Source organism: Portunus trituberculatus, chromosome 37 (genome assembly GCF_017591435.1).
Source record: "Portunus trituberculatus isolate SZX2019 chromosome 37, ASM1759143v1, whole genome shotgun sequence".
Classification (NCBI taxonomy): domain Eukaryota; kingdom Metazoa; phylum Arthropoda; class Malacostraca; order Decapoda; family Portunidae; genus Portunus; species Portunus trituberculatus.
In genome coordinates this window covers 355,001-370,000 of record NC_059291.1, presented here as the reverse complement: position 1 = coordinate 370,000, position 15,000 = coordinate 355,001, and the positions used below count along the sequence as shown (strand labels likewise).

Below are 15,000 nucleotides of genomic sequence, written 5' to 3'. Positions count from 1 at the left end.
CTTCCCAGTGACGGGTTTTCGTAAGCCTGCATGGGTTCATTTCGTTATTTTGGGCAAATGTCAATAACGAGAGAGAGAGAGAGAGAGAGAGAGAGAGAGAGAGAGAGAGAGAGAGAGAGAGAGAGAGATTTTCAGGTGCACGGAGTAAGAAAGAGCAAGATAAGCGGAGGGGAAGTGGCACAAGAAAGGGAGTTTCGCGAAAAGCTGATTTGATTCTAAACTTCCCTAAGGCGGAGGAAGCAGAGATGGAGGAAGAGGAGAAGGAGGAGGAGGAAAAGAGAGAGAGGGAGAGAGAGAGAGAGAGAGAGAGAGAGAGAGAGAGAGAGAGAGAGAGAGAGAGAGAGAGAGAGAGAGAAATGTCCTTACTCGCCTTACCCTCCCTTAGCCGTGACCATGGTGGGCCTGTGCGTGGCGCCAACCTTCCTGAAGAGTCCGGAGATCGAGGCGGAGGAGGAGGCGCACTTGCTCAAGCTTGGTCTTCCGCGGCGCAAGTGTTGGAACAAAAAGAGAACCTGATGGTCGCGGGGGTCAGCACGCCTTACCCGCCTGCCTCCCCAGCACGCCGCGCCCCTGCCCCCGCCTCAGCCGCAACACAACCTGCTCAAAATCACGATTCCAGTAACGGCTTTGGCCCCCGCTGGGTCCCGATGGGCCTGACTGACCTGACCCGCTGACGACACGAGGCTGACCACCGGGAGGCAGCACAGAAGACACCAGCAGCCGCCCCTCCTCCACCTCCCCGCCACCACCAACCGCCCTCACCACCCGACGTCGCCAGCATGGAATGGAAAGGCTTTGTGTCACCTGCTGCAATCGACTGATGGATCTGACGCCTGCATGGTGGTGACTATGACTGCCAGCGTGCCTGACTGACTGGTGGTGACTAGTGACGTATGTTGCATGTGGATCACGTGCTGGACTCGTGATCGCCACCTGTTATACCTTCCCGGAGAGAACTTTGAGGTTACATAGATCTGTAGGTAAAGCTGAGATCTCACACACGCTACACGCCTCACCCTCTTGCTCATCCTCTTGCTCATCATCCTTTGCGACCTGAGCTGGGCGCGAAACTCGGTCTGCCAAGTAACAGACCATTGAGTTAGAATGTACAGTGTAGTATATGTGACTGGATGAGAATGCTTGATGATTTGTCTGACTCGCTGACAGATTGTAAAATGAATTATTTACTTTCCGTATGACTAACTGGTGGTGACTGAATGACCAGCTGACATACCTTGTGCCTGACTGATTGCAGATGACTTGAGTGACTCCAACTGACTGGTGGTGACTATGACTGAGGCGGTATATGACAAGCGATAAACCCCGGAATGACCTGTGTGACACCCTGCAGATGACGTGAGTATAGGTGTGTCACGTCCTCCAGCAAAAGTGATGTGAGATGTGCGAGCGAACGGGTGGGCGTGGCCAAGCTCGGAGATTGCTGGTGGAGGAGTAGGACGGGCGAGCCTCCATGAGCGGCGGGAGTGAGCCACGCACTCAAGGACGCACCCGGAGGAGAAGGAGGAGGTCGTAGGAGAAAGGTGTTGTAAGTCTTGGAGATGACGCTATGACATGCAATGGAGGTACAGTACCAATGAAACAGAATGTTTCTGCTGTTGTTAGATATGTCCCAGGTTATTAATACGTGGACAGTTGCATCTACAGACATCGTGCCTACCCACCATATCGCATCTGCCCGCTGAAATAAACAATCTGGGCTTATTTTCTCATTCCCTTGTTCCTGCTCCTGTCCTTCACAACGCGTTTGTTATGACTGTATGAAGGATGTTTGGGACAACCAACATTTCTGACCCGCCGCGATCCTCTTCCTCTTCTTCCTCCTCCGTCGTGTGGGTGCGCCGCTGGCACGCTGGTGACGAAAGTGTTGCCTCGGGGCATCAAGCATCCGAGACTTGACTCACTTCAAAAAATATTTTTCTTATTGCACATGAAATTCACGAAGTTATGCCTCACGCCAATTGCCTGCATAATGAATGATGGAAACTGTTTACTGCCGTCGCCGAGTGTCTAAAACCTTCACTAGCCCCACTAACGCCTGGCACCCTGCTATTGTCCCGCCCGAGGCCCTGTGTTCATGAGTCGGTGTGTGCTTCACCCACGTTAGCCTGACTTGCTGTGCGCTTTGCCGGCTGAGTGCTGGCTGCTCTCGAGGTGTCGGTTCAGCAAGGGGCAGCGGTGGTGCTGTCTCGCCACCTGGTGTCCGTGCTGAGTGCTGACGCTAGACGAGGCGTTGCTTGTCCTGGGCTATTTCAGGATTGAGTCTGTTAAGTGAAGCTTCAGTGCTCGTTTAGGTCTGTCGGAGTAATTGTTTTGAAGAGTTTTTCACTTCAGAGGCTACTAACACTATGTATCTTGCTTTATAAGTGTACAAAGTGTGTGTGTGTGTGTGTGTGTGTGTGTGTGTGTGTGTGTGTGTGTGTGTGTGTTCTCACTCACCCTTCTGCGCTCCACACTTATCACTATATCACTACGTATTGGAACAAGACTTCAGACCAGACGCCAAACGTTGCTGTGAATGCCTCAGTGAGGTAAGAGAAAGCATGAAGACAGGATGCTTCTGCGAAAGGTGAGATTCTGTTTATCTTGTTGAATCAGCATATATTAGGGTATTTATATATTTTTAACTGTAAATGTTGCTTAGTTATAATATGTATGCTGCAACGCTACAAGTTTGGATTAAGATCTGAGTTACCTACCAATAAACATACCCATCTTAAGAGAGTTTGACTCCTTTTTCATTTAATGATCACGTACCACATTTCTGTGTAGTTTTCTTCCATGTGTAGTTACTGAATACAGATAATCCCATAGAAAAGTGTCAGAAATAGAACCGTAATACTTACTGATAAATCTAATACATGCAAAGCAGTCACCCACGCACTCTATAAACCTGTCCAGCAGCCGCATTATGTGAGACTCCTGCGCCTTCAACTAGTCTTTCAAATGCCTCTAACTGAAGCGACACGGGTTTTTAAGTTTTTTTTTTATGGTTCTGGTGAGAGTTTAACAGGATCTACATTATTGTCAAAAAAAAAAAAAAAAAAAAAAAGAGACCCGTGAAAATATTTGTGGGATAAGATTCTGCCCATCTTGTCATTCCTTGCCTTCCTAGGTACACTACTGCCACTGTTCTGTTCAGTGGCTCCTTTCTTCACCTCAAACATAGACTAAACTAGAGGCATGATAATATATTCACAGATGCACACCTGTATATTCGTAAACACACACACACACACACACACACACACACACACACACACACACACACACACACACACACAGTTGAATGTCGTTAATTATAAATGCCGTTCTATAGATGCACCCTGATGTGTCTCCAGGCAGCACCAATACTCCAAGGCACAGAGGTTTGGTAGAGATTACTATTAAATCTCCTTACTGGGCCTCACTTGTGATATTCCATCTCTCTAACTACAAGATGACACAATACCTTGAAAAAAACAACATACTGCACCAAAGAGTTAGTTATTGTAAGGTAATATAATACTACTAATTAAGAATAATGCCGCGTGTTACTACTCGTATCACTGACCCAATAAAGGCATGATCCGCATTCTTATACTTCTTGTTTTATTTCAATTATTCTAACTCTCTAATGGAGGTTATTTCTGTTTCCAAGTGTGTTTTAATAAATCGAGTAATAGTTTAATAACGAGTCAAATCCATCAACGGCAGAAAGCACTCATAAGAACCATTTCATTGTCTCTGTAGTTGTTGTCGACACACGCACAAATGTTTGCACTAAAAATGCTGACCTGTGGATTGGGCTGTAATGAAACCCTGATGTGGGTCGCCAGCGGAGTTGACCTGTTAACATGGGAGGGGTTAGAGTAGCAGCAGCAGGCACTCCATGTAAGAAAACAACAGCTTAGCTAAATTCTGAATAGTGAGAACGTGTCTCGAGCATTGTCTCCTAATCATACTCTCCACAGAACTCCTAGAGTCATGTTTGATAGGTTAATTATAGTTACTGTTGCATCTGTGATACTAACCCGCATTCTCAAACGCTCTGCTCTTTCACCACGACTGTTTTCCAAGGACACAGGTGAGTAATCGAGCTCTCCAGAAAGTTTCTCCTGTTTGTAATGTGGGTATTTTGTTTAGTTGTCAATAGAACCATATAAAGAGCATCTCTAAAAATCCGTATCACTTTAACTAGAACCTTTAGAAAATAGCAAAGGTGAGCTGCAGAAATCTTCCAAAATAAGGCCTAATGTAGGCCATAGTATATTCAAAATAATCATTCAGTAGCGTGTGTAGGGGAGTTGGGTTCGACCTTCATCAAGAGAAAGGGCTTTGCTGTTCCTCAGACACCAGCACCATGTTAGTTATTTAATCCTGCTGTTTAATCCGACACCCTTCCCTCATAACATGTTGTCAATGACACACAAATGTAAGTAATTAATTGTGAATAGGTCAACATTGGTGATCTCACTGATGTGGTAAAATTTGGTTAAAGTCGGAGAGAGAGAGAGAGAGAGAGAGAGAGAGAGAGAGAGAGAGAGAGAGAGAGAGAGAGAGATCGTATGAACACGTGTATTAATTCTCACACATGTGACTAAGTGACTAAAATTCCCTTAGTTGAATTTATCTTATCTTTAAACGCGGGTAGCTCAAGTGTATAGCCATGTCCGCCATGGCCACAGCATCACAGAAACTGACTAATTTGTCATGGATGAGAAAAGTGTGATCTCCTTCACAAATATTACTATTTGTGAAGGAGAGTAAAGATGTGAGAAGGATATGATCACCACTCAACGGCACTTGCTTAATTAAAGACAACTTTTACCCAAAGCTATGAAGGAGTACAAGTGTGTGAGCTGCATTACGGTGAATTTTTAGAAAAGATTGAAGTGGGTGCAGACACGGTCTAGATAGTACTATTTAGATCGTGGGCACAAGGATATCACGTGATGTTAGGATAAGACTTTTTTTTTTTTAAGTCTTCTGCTTGTTTTACGAGCTAGGTTGCTATTATATATAAGTGAGACAAGGATAATATAACCTGTTTCGGATGTAAGGTGTGACAGGAATAACCTTTTATTGGCTTAAGTATTGCTGGCGAATGGGGCTGAGACTCAGATGCGAAGTTAATTTTTTTATCGTAGTTTATTTCGGTATCACGTGGATATCTCACCCTTTCTACCCTTGTCTCTCCTTCCCCGCCATTCCTCACTGCAAGCCTCAAGGGACCATCAGAAGGCAATCACCGCAATCTATAGTTGATCGTATAGCTACTACCAAACTTTATGCCGGCCTGAAATGGTGTAGAGGTTATATGATTTTTCGATGAGGCCAGAATGATCATAATCTTTAGGCGCTGTCCGTGGCGCCCTTGTGACCTCACTTGGCGAGTAACAACTAGTGCTGTTTGCTGCCTTTGTTACTTTTCTACTGTCATTATAGTCGAAAAGTTAGAGGTTAGAAGTAGTTTTGCATCGCTTTCATACTTGGTCCTGATCAGTGGTTTCTTCCCATCCTCATTATTGTGACTGACCATTCTTATCTTTATATATCTTTCCACCAACGCTGTGGTGAAGCTATCTTCTTTCCTTTCTGTCCTCCTTTTTCTGGCATATCAGGAAATGCTTGGCACATATATTCAGGAACAATTGCAACAGTTCTATATCAACCTATAGTAATTTATTTTACGGCTATTTTATTGTAGAGAGAGAGAGAGAGAGAGAGAGAGCACCAGTGATTTGATTGGTGAGCAATCTCTGTAGATTATCCGCCACTGACAGTCAACCACAAGTGTGCTTTATAGCTCCACAGCTGTACAATTCGAGGAAAAGTGAAGAAGGTTGTTCATGTCATTATCCATTTTCCTCCCGGAGAGAGTCGTTGAGAGCTCCAGTTCATGTATACAGTGTGATCTACCTAAGGATGTCATACCGCTCTGCTACTATACATACATCTTGCACTCTTGTTCACGAGGGACAGTAAGTACTTGATTTCATGAATATATCTAACTGAAAAGAAATCATAAAAGTGGTAAATTAGTGATCGGAACTGTGATTCATCTCTTTGTTATGATTCATCCCTTTGTCAAAGCCTCCTCTCATAATAGCTACTCATGTCTTGTTGAATGAGAATTACAGTAATCATATATGCTTATTCATTAAAAACACTGTGACTTCTGTTTGAGGTTACATTAGTGGTATTGAAAGCTGGTGCCTTTTACATTACGACTGCTTTTTCTTGCTCTCTTTCTCTCTGACTTGCTGTCCTCCACAATCCACATTCATTGGGCTGGGATGTACAGGAGGCGCGATACTGTATGCCTGTAGGTGGCTAAGTATTCACTTGAACCTTGGAGTTTAGTAGAGTTACAAATTAATTATTTGCTATGCAGGATGCACGACAGATAAACCAGTCTAATCCAACACACCTGTTACCCGAATCCACATCAATTCCCCCCATTCCAGCCCACCACTCATCCTCCCTCGCTTCCTCCCAGCCAAACATTATTCAATTCGTGACGTAACAGTGACGTCATGACTGCGATATCAAGTTTCAATTATAAGGAGATATTGAAGTTCACCTGGGCGAACAATGAATCACAAACATCCCACTGCAACTGACATTCACCGGTGCACACTGCACAATGTGGCGAAGAGTTGAGAGGAGTACGGGACTAAAGACTGGCCATCCATAGCATAAGGGGGAACGTTTGTCTGCTATAGTGAGGGTGTGGGAGTTGTTGCCGTGAGCTGCAGTTCCCCTCACCGGTGTCATCATGGTGGTATAGGTCAGTGTGTGCTGTGTGATAAAGGAAACTGTCATGCCCTGAGGCGGGAAGGGAGGTTCGGCTTGCAGGGGTTGTATTGATAGTGTAACCAGGGAAACGTTAGGGGTTTTATCGATAGAAACTAGGGCAGTGTTACATGCTCGCCTACCTTGCATCTTGTGGCTAGGTCAGGTGTTAAGATGGCAATAGGAGCATGTAGAGTCAAAAGTGTTCACTCTATTCAGGAGCCCCCCACCCCACCCTCGAACCCGGAGCAATGTTTTGGTGGCTGTTTTGTCTGGTGTTCTATGTTCACCTGACCTGAAAACATGTATTTCCACTTGTAAAACCGATGATGTAGTGTTAATGCACATAGTTATCCCTTTCCCAACTACTGTGACTTGCAGTGATCAGAAAGTAGGGTTAGCTGTAATAGTGGTGAGTATTTACCATTGATTACTTGCTGTTACAAGATATACATTAGTAGGGAATGGTGAAAATAACTTGATTTTTCTTTTATTTCTTGGGAAAATGTGATTTTTTCTCAAGTTTTGATATACTTCATTAGATCAGTAGTGAAATGAAAGAATTGAATGAATTTAGACCTAACCTTAAGATGAAAATGGCAATATTATATAAGTATTACCTGATCTGTGTATTTGGTCATGCTTTTTCAATAGGTCTGTCCTCCACATTTCATAAATTCGTCATACAAGTTTGGTTACCTGGTGGGAAAGTGAGGTTTTAGCGTGAGGAAACCAAATTTTGACATTCATAAAAAGCAAAGGATGAAATGCCACATTTTTAAACCTGGAGAGATATCCATCCCAACTTAACTTTAAGGTAATGGTCCAGGATGTCTCCACTTCTTTGCATTTTTATTACTCCCTTCCAGACCTTCATATTGTATGCATATCATACGATAGTATAGATAGTATAAAGGGACGGAATAAATATGTGTATGTTTCTGTCATCACCCTTAAGTTTACTTTGTAATTTAGCAGAGTCTCACCAAGAAAAAAAGTCATTGTTGCAAAGTTTCAAAGTTGCAAGCTTGTCACATGAGGGGGAGAGGGGAGGACCAAAAATAGAGCTGCAGTAGCTCCAGATCAGTCACACCTGAAATAATTTAGTATGAAACAGCATAGAATGATACTTATATTTATGTTGTTCTGCTTGTAGTTTTAGAGTTGTTCATTGAGGCAAGGTTTATTGTAGTGAAGAGTCCAGAAGGACCTCTCCATGGGATTTGATTTCAAAGTATACTGCTTCCTTACATATGTATCTTCTTGAAATACTTTTGCAACTTTTGCAATTTCAGAAGATTGCCAGATGAGAGTTTAGGGATGAGTGAAGTGGACAGCAGGAGAGGGCCAGGCATGGAGGGGCCTGGTGAGAATCGCTGGCTTCGGAAGCACCTGCTGTCCCTCAAGACGCTAAGTTTGGTGGTGTTGTCAGTACAAACATCAACCATGGTGTTACTTTTGCGATACAGTCGCACCACCTCCATACACCAGCCTTACATCATCACCACGGCTGTCCTCATGTCTGAACTACTTAAACTTGCCCTCTCCTTGTGCTTCTTACACCTGGACTCAGGTAGGTACAGCTTGGCAAGCACTAAAGTTAGTGATGGATGGCACAGTGTAGGTTTCATGTATTAGAACTAGATCATTGTTGTATAATGCATGAAAAGAATGTAAAATTTGATTATGCTTAATTATGTCATACCTACATGTTTCATCTCAAAATTTTCCCCCATAGAGTGGTCCTTTTTTTTGTCACTTTTTCAAATTTATTCCATTTGAAGATTCTTAATTTATTTTGACTTAATTAACCTTAATGAATCATTCATTTGTTATAACCTTAGTTTCACAACTTATCTAACAGGTTTATTCTTGTGGGCATTCAGGCTGACAATTGAATATATGAATATGTAATCTTTGAAAAAAAAAAAAAATCACCAGCAGGATGAGATAACTAATTTTGCCTTTGATACTATATAGGCAAAATCATGAGAGTGACTCTGAAGCGTTTGTATGAAGATGTGCTACTAAATGCATGGGAGACATTGAAGCTGGCCATACCTGCCTTCCTGTATGTGGTGCAGAACAACCTGCTGTTCATTGCTCTCTCTAACCTTGATGCAGCTACTTACCAGGTCAGTGAAGAACACTTTGTAATCTTTTATGAGGGATTGATTTATTACATCTAAGGTACCACAAAGATGAATTTTGACCAACATTCAGAAACCACACCACAAGTATTTTCAAAGGGCACAGAGTTCATTAGCCAGTCTCTCAAGAGTACTTCTCCAGTTATTGTGTCACTAGGATCATAGAAACACTTTTAAAGACCCTTGTTACTTCAACTACTTTTTGAATGTAGTGAAAGTGTGGCATAGAAGTGTTTCAGAATGGTCCTAAGTGACACTGTGGTTTGGGAATACTCGTATCTTTAATTTGTTGTTGAGGTGGTATTATAGTGTAAAGATTGAAAGATAAGAAAAGCGATTTTCTTGAAAAAGAGATGAAATTACTTCGTGTTACATGCTTGATTATCAAAAACAATTTTGTATAGGTTACAAAGATTTTTATTTGCAGATTTATCCTGCATTTTATTTCTTTCATTTATTTGTTTATTTTTCGAAGCTATATGAAGCTCAGGCTGATGAGAATGACTTTGTCTTTGCCCTCAGGTGACTTACCAGCTCAAGATTCTTACTACAGCAATTTTTTCGTGGGTAATGCTTGGGAAGCGCCTTGCTCCCATCCACTGGCTGTCCCTTTGTCTGCTGATGTTGGGGGTCTCTCTTGTCCAGGTAGAGAATGTGTGTGTGCATTTTGAAGAGCTTGGGTGTGCATTGTTTATTGATGTCCATATTTAGGCTTTGATCTGTACAGTTGCTCTCTTTGTCTTGTGCCGTGAAATATCTTTTTCTACGAGTTTAATTCGTTCCATGATGGAGCTCGTGTCTCAAAACAATTTTTCCCATTAAAATGCATTGAAATGCCAATAATCCGTTCCAGCCTACTCCCATAAAAACACCCCTATTTTTTTTATGCGTTTTCAAGTAAGAAAAGGGTATTTATAAATAATGATTATTGAACAGAAACATAATAAAACATAACAAAAGACAATATGAATAAATAAATTACTCTTATAAAGTATATTTATCTCGGAGGATGCATTCCATGTGATGTTATCCTACCACATTCCCGACCCTCACTTGGGACTGTTGATTAGCTGGAGTGTACAAATATAGCCACCCACAGAAGACTGGCTGCTCTAATAATCACAGAAGAACATGTTGATGATCCTGTAAACATTATTCATTGAATAAATGAAGTTTTAAATAGGAGAGAGAGAGAGGGAGAGAGAGGCCGCAATGCCTAGCCATAGAGAAGGTTTGTTTACATTGTTCCTTCATCCTCCGTGATAAGTGTCGGTGAAAGAGGTATATGCAGAAATAGAAGAAATTTGGTTTGCCTTTTCAGTTATGCACACATGCATACTTTATCAATGCATGAAAATATATAAAATAACAGCAAAAGTTTATTTAGTGTTCTTACCTTGGAGACACGTTTTTGGCTAATGGTGGCAAATGGTAGGGAAGGAGGAGGGAGGTAGGAAAGGATGCAGGGATCATTCACACTTAAACATTAAACATAAATAAAAACTGCATTTTCTTGAGAAAAAAGAAAAGAAAAAAAACAGTAAATGGTGTGAAAATGATGAAAGAACAATCACAGTGCATGAGATCCATGGGAAACACGTAAATATTAGCACAGCTGAGGCTGGACCGATGCACCAAGCCGCTGACTATAATGGCAATATCCCCAAGTACAAGTCTTATCTCAAAATTTTGCTCATATCTCAAAATAAAAAAATTACCAAATCATAGCTCATATCTCAGGCAGCTCGTATCTCAAGGTATGACTGTATTATATCTTTTCTTATCATGAATTTCCCCTTTTTTTTAATTAGGCTTTATTCACTGTTTGCTTGTGTCTGTCATGAAGAGTCTCTTAGAGGATTAATGTATGACAGATGATAGGGAGTGCAAGATATTTTTTTTTTTTTTTTTTTTTTTCGGAAAGGATGTTTTTTGTGTCTTAGCCATACTATTTGTAAGGGTGCCTTGAATGGGCGTCTGGTGCAGAGTTAGTAGTTCTTTCATACCAAATCAGGATTCCTAAACTTTGTAGTTAGTTTAAGAGGAATGAAACCAAGCAGTGTAGACATTTCTCAACCAAACTGTACCCAAAAATGAGGATGTCAAAAGGGTTACAACATATGACATAATTTTACTGAATATTGAATTAAATTTTCTTATTTTATATAAATTGCATGAATGAATACCAAGATTGACTACCTTGATATTGAAAATTTTCAAACATTTTTGCTTCAAAATGAATAATAAAATTGTGTACTTTATATCATGAATGGATTGATGTGAGAAAGCTGTATTTTATTTCATAGGTTGATGGAGGCAATGCTAACAGAAGCACCTCCAAAATATTACCTGAAGTGGAGGCCATGGAAGGAGCTGATCCCAGTTTGTTGGGTGGAGCTGAAGGAGGGGAAGTTGGTGAAGGAGGAGAGGAAGTACACCCACCTGATGCTCACAACGCAGCTCACCCTAATACTGAGGTGCGGCGCCTCCTGGGCATCCTGGCTGTGTTCGTGTCCTGCATCTCCAGTGGGTTCTCTGGGGTGTACTTTGAGCGCCTTGTGAAGAAAGGGAAGCAGACGTCCCTCATCATCAGAAATATTCAGCTGGGTGAGTCAATGGGTGATCTCTCAGAAATTTGTTTTGTTTAGCATTTTTGGGATTATTTCAATTAAAAACATATTTGGTGGTATTTTTTATTTATGTTTTTCACTTTGTATTTAAAGTAGACTGTCATCATTACTGTTTAAAGACATGTAGCTTCTGGGGATACAATGATATATGCTTACAATAGAATAAGCTGCACTCCTGCTAGTATAATAGTCATGTACTACCACCAATTCCTTTCTTGACTCAGTTGTGTTAGTGACACATTCTCTGATGGTGCCTAAAACTTGTGTAGAATTTGGATGGTTTTACATTGATTAGCTCAGATTTTTAAGCTCCAACAAGTGTTATAAAAAACATTCTGCAGTATACAACTGATGGTAAAGGCAAACTAACTTGTTAAGTTTGCTCTTGTGTGAAAGTCTTAGTTGGGTACATAAAGCATCCTTATCTTATTTCAGGGGTGTTTTCCATTGCATTTGCTGTGATGGCTGTGAGTGGTGACAGCAGAGCAATCAAGGAAAGTGGGTTTTTTCAGGGCTACTCACTTGCTACCTGGCTGGTGGTGCTAATACAGGTGGGTGTATTGCTGCAGTCAAACACTTGTAGCAGTATTGAAGTGCACAGACATGCACACTTGTCTTACCTGCATGCTATCTTTAGCATTCAGGTTTAGGTTGAGTTTTGATGTTCTTTATGTAACTGGTGAGATTATAAATAAATAAGAATCAAATAATAGCTTCTAAGCCTTTAGTGGGAGGCAGGGGCTCATCATCACTGACCACTGTGTGTAGAACTTACCTGTATTTCTAGACATCAGAACCTGACATACATCTTTCCATCTATTTTTGTATATATCAGGCTGGTAATCTCAAACAGGGATATACAGACATGGATGTTGAATGTATGTCAGATAGATGTATGGAGAGTGTGTACATGTCCAAGGCAGTGACAGTATGTGTTTGTGTGTGTGTGCTTATGTAAGGAAATGGGTGAATTGGTATGAGTAGATCGCTGGGGTTATATAATGAAGGAAGGAGATTGAGTTTGTGGTGTGTGTGGTTCATTGCGTGCATGTTAAAATGAAATTCAGATGATATGATGTGTATGGATTTGTATTTGGTAGAATATAAATTAGCTTAGTTTATTGTTCCTTGTAAATATAAATAGTGTAGGAGTTCTGAAGTCTCTCTCTGCATTCCAGGCATTTGGTGGACTGATGGTATCAGTTACAATGAAGTATGCTGACAACATCCTGAAGGGTTTTGCCACCTCTCTATCCATTGTAATGTCCAGCTTGGTGTCTTGGCTGGCACTGGGGGATGCTGCACCTACCATACAGTTTGTCATTGGCGCCTCAATTGTGATATCCTCGACTTTCCTGTATGGTGTAACACCACAGAGGGAGAGCGAGATAAGAGAGAGCACTCACCATGCACCCTCTGCCAGCCCACATAAGGTGTAAGACATGGCTTATTTGGGTAGCTTGCTGTGATACTGCCTTGTTGTAACCTGCTGGTGGCTGAGTACACTTGGTAAAAGCAGACAAGACCCTGGTTTTTGTTTTGGTTATGTAAATAAGGCTGTTAACTCTGTTTTCTTGGTTATTCTATTCTAGAAACTATAACATTGATAATTTAAAGTAAGCCACAATGCATATAAAAACTGCATGTAGTTATGAACAAGGTTTTTGCTTCTTATGGCTGTTGATATCATATTTCTTAAAAATTCAAGTTGGATGTACATCATCAGGAAGCTGAAATCCTTGTGCTGAAAACTCTACTTACATAGAGTATAGCATGCTATCATTATGCCTGCTGTGATTTCCTTTTATTTATTAACTTATTTATTTAATTATTGTTTACCCTACTTTAGTAGTAAAGTTTCTCCAGGACCATGAACATGCACACATACAGCATGACAGAATGACTAACATTCCACTCCAAAGAAGGTATTGTATACAAATTATTTGGTGCTAGTTGTTTAGATTGAGGATGATGCAGGAGTATAGTTCAGGGGGAAAGAAAGAGAGAGAGAGAGAGAGAGAGAGAGAGAGAGAGAGAGAGAGAGAGAGAGAGAGAGATACTATATATGGGGGGGACAGGCATCCAAGGCCTCGTCATCAGTTCACATGAATCATGTCACGATAATATTAGAATTCATAATAACATGTGATTTCCAGAAAGGATGTGGACGATAAAGATATAATGTGGGATTAGAACTAAGGTGCAGAATATTGATGTTTGAATGTGAAATTAGAAAAAAAAAGGGAGGCTGGAGACATAGACCAGAAAAGATGATCTCAAATGACACATTATATATATATATATTTTGATGAATGTTCATGAGTTATCTTTGAGATGATACAAATGATTGTGGTGGAATAAATTAGAAATAAATGGAAAAAATTAATGGAATGTTAGCCTTTATTGAGTCTGAAGGTACTTTTGCTTTTATCCAAAGGGTACTTTTTTTGCAATCTGTGTGAGGAGTGTAATGCTTTAAGTTAGTGAAGCTAGGGAAGTGAAAAGTGAGTGTTCCCAGACTTATGTGAATAGAGGTGATGATCAAATTGATGTGCATTGCATTACTGAAGAACAGACCTGGAATCAATATCAGTGATGTCACACCTTCACAACATCAATTCTTCGTTGTACTCTCATTTTACTTTTGTAGTAGTGGATCATCTCCAGTTTGTTGCCTTTTCTTTGTTCATTTACTTATCTTAATTGCTTTTTGCTTTATTTTGTTGCACATCATTGATAAGGTTTGTTTGCCTTTCTGGGTGTTGTTCATCTAATAGCTCTTAGCTAGTTGTGGCATTTCCTGATGTCTGTGTGCATGAAGTGTTTGGAAGTTTTGCATTGCATATGTATTGCTATTGATGTGTTTGCTCCTAGCATTAAGTTAATTGGATCTCTGTATAGTTTTACTGTACTTGTAGTTGCAAATTTTGAATTAGTCTGTTGTGACATATTCATGTCTGGGACATAACAAGAAATAAGGTAAAAAAATTCTGATAGTTGAAGAAAAGATTTATGGTGACAGTGATAGTGGACATTTTTATAGGTAGGATTCATGTGCACTTATGAGGAGCATAAGAAATGAGAAAGAAGTACACTGTTCTGCCATTCCTGAAAGAAAAGAAAAGAAAGAGTCCAGGAAGGTGGTTAGTTTATCAACAAAGCATAGAGTTTACCAATGAAAAGTGTGCAAGAGTGAAGATACTTGTTAACTTATGTGTCAATGGGACAGGGAGAGTAGAAATGAGCGTAGTTTGGTTGTGGGAAAAAAAGGGAGAAAATGGCATTTAGTTATCTTGTTTAGAGAATAATAACCATGAGGATGATGGTGAAACATGAAAAAAAAAAAAAACTGTGTTGAGGTGTGAGAACCTGGAAGACATAAATTACTGGAAGGCAAAAAGCCTTTTGACCATGTTATTTATTAA

At 40.7% G+C, this 15,000-nt stretch overlaps 2 protein-coding genes across 7 annotated transcripts in view; both read left to right on the top strand.

The window, feature by feature from the left end:
* The window catches only part of LOC123514078, a 27,258-nt gene extending 24,520 nt beyond the window's left edge, over positions 1 to 2,738 (top strand). The window contains exon 5 of the mRNA XM_045271680.1: positions 386 to 2,738. Coding sequence (XP_045127615.1) covers positions 386 to 516 — 131 coding nt within the window. The 3' untranslated portion in view covers positions 517 to 2,738. The remainder of the gene's footprint in view (positions 1 to 385) is intronic.
* Positions 2,739 to 5,892: 3,154 nt separating this feature from the next.
* The window catches only part of LOC123514090 (UDP-N-acetylglucosamine transporter-like), an 11,095-nt gene continuing 1,987 nt past the window's right edge, over positions 5,893 to 15,000 (top strand). The window contains exons 1-7 of one of the 6 annotated variants that reach the window (XR_006677514.1): positions 5,893 to 5,981; positions 8,091 to 8,368; positions 8,776 to 8,930; positions 9,468 to 9,590; positions 11,252 to 11,552; positions 12,011 to 12,126; positions 12,754 to 13,084. Coding sequence is in view for 5 of the 6 variants with exons in the window: in XM_045271716.1 (XP_045127651.1) it covers positions 5,926 to 5,981; positions 8,091 to 8,368; positions 8,776 to 8,930; positions 9,468 to 9,590; positions 11,252 to 11,552; positions 12,011 to 12,126; positions 12,754 to 13,008 (1,284 nt within the window). In the remaining variant the exon portion in view is untranslated. Of the gene's footprint in view, positions 5,982 to 6,553; positions 6,791 to 7,030; positions 7,208 to 7,300; positions 7,613 to 8,090; positions 8,369 to 8,775; positions 8,931 to 9,467; positions 9,591 to 11,251; positions 11,553 to 12,010; positions 12,127 to 12,753; positions 13,085 to 15,000 lie in introns of those variants that run through there. The other 5 variants (XM_045271716.1, XM_045271718.1, XM_045271717.1 and 2 more) reach the window with 5 other exon arrangements.